The 2868-nt window shown below is 30.7% G+C and overlaps 1 protein-coding gene across 1 annotated transcript in view; it reads left to right on the forward strand.

Moving 5' to 3' along the window:
• The window catches only part of LOC105826872 (zinc finger protein 37 homolog), a 67367-nt gene extending 65834 nt beyond the window's left edge, over nt 1–1533 (forward strand). The window contains 4 exon segments of the mRNA XM_012664884.1: nt 5–105; nt 477–554; nt 557–698; nt 1350–1533. Of these exon segments, the coding sequence (XP_012520338.1) occupies nt 5–105; nt 477–554; nt 557–698; nt 1350–1533 (505 nt within the window).
• The last annotated feature ends 1335 nt before the right edge of the window (nt 1534–2868 follow it).

Raw genomic sequence — 2868 nt, forward strand, 5'->3', positions numbered from 1 at the left:
GAAGATTTGGGAGCTGCTGCCTTGAAAATTTACATTTAAGGAAAGACCAGGAAAGTGATGGTGAGTGTGAAGGGCAGAATGGATATTATGATGAACATAAAAAATGTAGAACAATTACCTATAATAAAAATGTTACTGATAGTAGAGGTCAAAAATGTAAAACATTTTGGGAAAAAACTCCATTTTTGTCAGTTACATTTGCTGACTCACAAGTTTCTGTAAGTAAATATCAACAATTTTTGGAGCATACCTATTCTCTGAAAGGAAATTTGGAAAATCTAAATAGTGACCTACTTCATGTTCCAAATAATGATTTGAGCTAGTTAAAATGTGGAATTGGATTAGATGTTAATTCAAATGTTTCTCAAGATTTGGCAACTAAAAATGAAGATATTTCTAAATGTAATCAATTTGATGGGTACTTTATTGAAAATTTATTATTCTTCCACCAAAAAAAATGCCTTCTTTTCTGGAAGTCTGCAACTTTGATCCGTATGGGAAGGTTTTTATCCATTCATCATTACTTAATCTGTATCAGGGAATAAATAATTGGGGAAACATTCCACATACAATAAAACTTCCATGTCTTTTAACCAGGACTCTACCCTAAATAATGAATAGTATATTTGCATTGCAGACCAAAATCATCACTGCTATAAAACTGAGAAAAGTGTTAACCAAGGCTCTATCCCTGGAAAGTATCAGAAAACTAATTTTCCAGAGAACCATTTCAAATGCAAAAAATGTGAGAAAGTCATCAATACTCAAAGCTTATTATCCATCAGAGTATCTGTATTTGAGAGCAGTCTGGCAAATGTAGTAAACATATAGAAACTTTTGCTGAGTCATCAAAACATACACAGCATAAAGGAATCTCTTTTGAAGAAACTCATGTAGGTACAATAAATGCAAGAAAGTCTTTAGTCATCAAATCTCAGAAAACATAAGACAATCCATACTGAATAGAAACCCTGCAAATGTATAGAATGTGACAAATCCTTTAAGTGTAGTTCACATCTTACTTGATATCAGAGAATTGATACTGGAGAGAAACCCTACAAAAGTAAAGAATGTGGCAAAGCCTTTGGGAATAGTTCATATCTTACTGAGTGCCAGAGAATTCATACTGGATACAAATGTTAGAAGTGTAAAGCATGCAGTATATCTTTTACTCATTCTTCAACTCTTTAAGCATCAGAGAATTTATACTGGAGAGAAGGCCTACAAGTGTAAAGAATGTTGGAAAGCCTATAACTATAGTTCATATCTTTTCAGCACCAGAGAATTCTACTAGAGAAAAATCTTTCCAAATGTAATAAATGCAGTAAATCTTTTACTCATTTATCTAGTCTTATTAAACATCAGGGGATTCATACTGGAGAGAAACTCTACAAATGTAAAGAATGTGGCAAAACATCTAACTGTAGTTCAAATCTCACTCAACATCAGAGAATTCATACTGGGGAGAATACTTTTAAATATAAAGAATGTGGCAAAACCTTTAACTGTAGTTCAAATCTTACTCACCATTAAAGAATTCCTACTGGAGACAAACCCTACAAATGCAAAGAATGTGGCAAATCCCTTACCTATAGTTTCCATCTTGCTTGACATCAGAGAATTCATACTAGAAAGAAACCCTACAAATGTAAGGAATGTGACAAAACCTGTAACAATAGTTTCCATCTTACTCGACATCAGAGAATTCATAGTAGACAAACTCTATAAATCTAATAAATGAGGAAAACATTTTATACAAAATATACAACTTAGAAACCACCAGAAATTTTATAGGGAAATAAACTTTATGGAGCAATATGTATTGGGAAGTATTTACTCAAAGTTGAAGAAATCTAACTGCTTCAGGAAATTTATGCAACAAAAAACTCTTTACAAACAAAGTGTTTACAAACACTTGTAAACATTACACTAAAGCAGTATATTTACTATAGAGAATATACAAAGTTAAAGTGATTAGATAATTTATTTGTATGGTTCAAAGGAGTAAGAACCTTGATGTTTGGATAAACATACTTATATTTAATGAATACTTATTTTTATAGGCAGTATTTGATGTGTTTCAAAACAAATATTATGATGTGTTTCAAATATCAAATCAGCTGATGCTATGTCAATCTATAGTGTTTATATGGAAATATGTAGTCTACTCTTTCTTCATCAGAACTATTAGACACCATTCTGTGTTAGATGGGCATCATTAATATCAATTTTTCCATGGATGTATAATAGGAAACATACAATACATGAAAATAATCTAAAGAAAGATCCTTTATTTTTTTGAATTATAAAACAGTGATGCATGTAATCATAGGGTACATTTTCAGGACATTATTCTTCTGTATTAAAGTAAAAGAGAAAAATTCTGAATTTTCAAAGTAAATCATTTTACCAATTACCCGTTAAGTAGAAAAACTGGCCAGTTAGTTAAAATACTAAGATATCTTTACAGTAGAATGAAGTAGAAGTCTTGAGTATTATTTGCTGAGACAGAAGGCATAATAGAAGACTTGAATATTATTTAATGTGATACAACAGTGAAAAGGAGACACAACTACCGTATTAAAGGTTGTAAATGTATGGCCAATCAACTTTCACTAAATAATTAGCTGTATTCTTTTAAAATGAAAAAAAGAATAACTCTAAGGTCACTATATCAGGACACTAATGCTTCTTGAATGCTTTTAAGTGCATTTTGCTCATAGTATACATAGTGGAATTTAATATGCTTTATTTAGATTCCAAGCGAACATAATTTGTTTAAATTAATTAAACAAATTGTTTTTTGTTGTTCTAACACTGATGTGCAATGCATGAAATGTTATACTGCCAGCGATATTAACAGCAATC

This window comes from Propithecus coquereli, unplaced genomic scaffold (genome assembly GCF_000956105.1).
Source record: "Propithecus coquereli isolate 6110/MARCELLA unplaced genomic scaffold, Pcoq_1.0 Scaffold930, whole genome shotgun sequence".
NCBI lineage: Eukaryota > Metazoa > Chordata > Mammalia > Primates > Indriidae > Propithecus > Propithecus coquereli.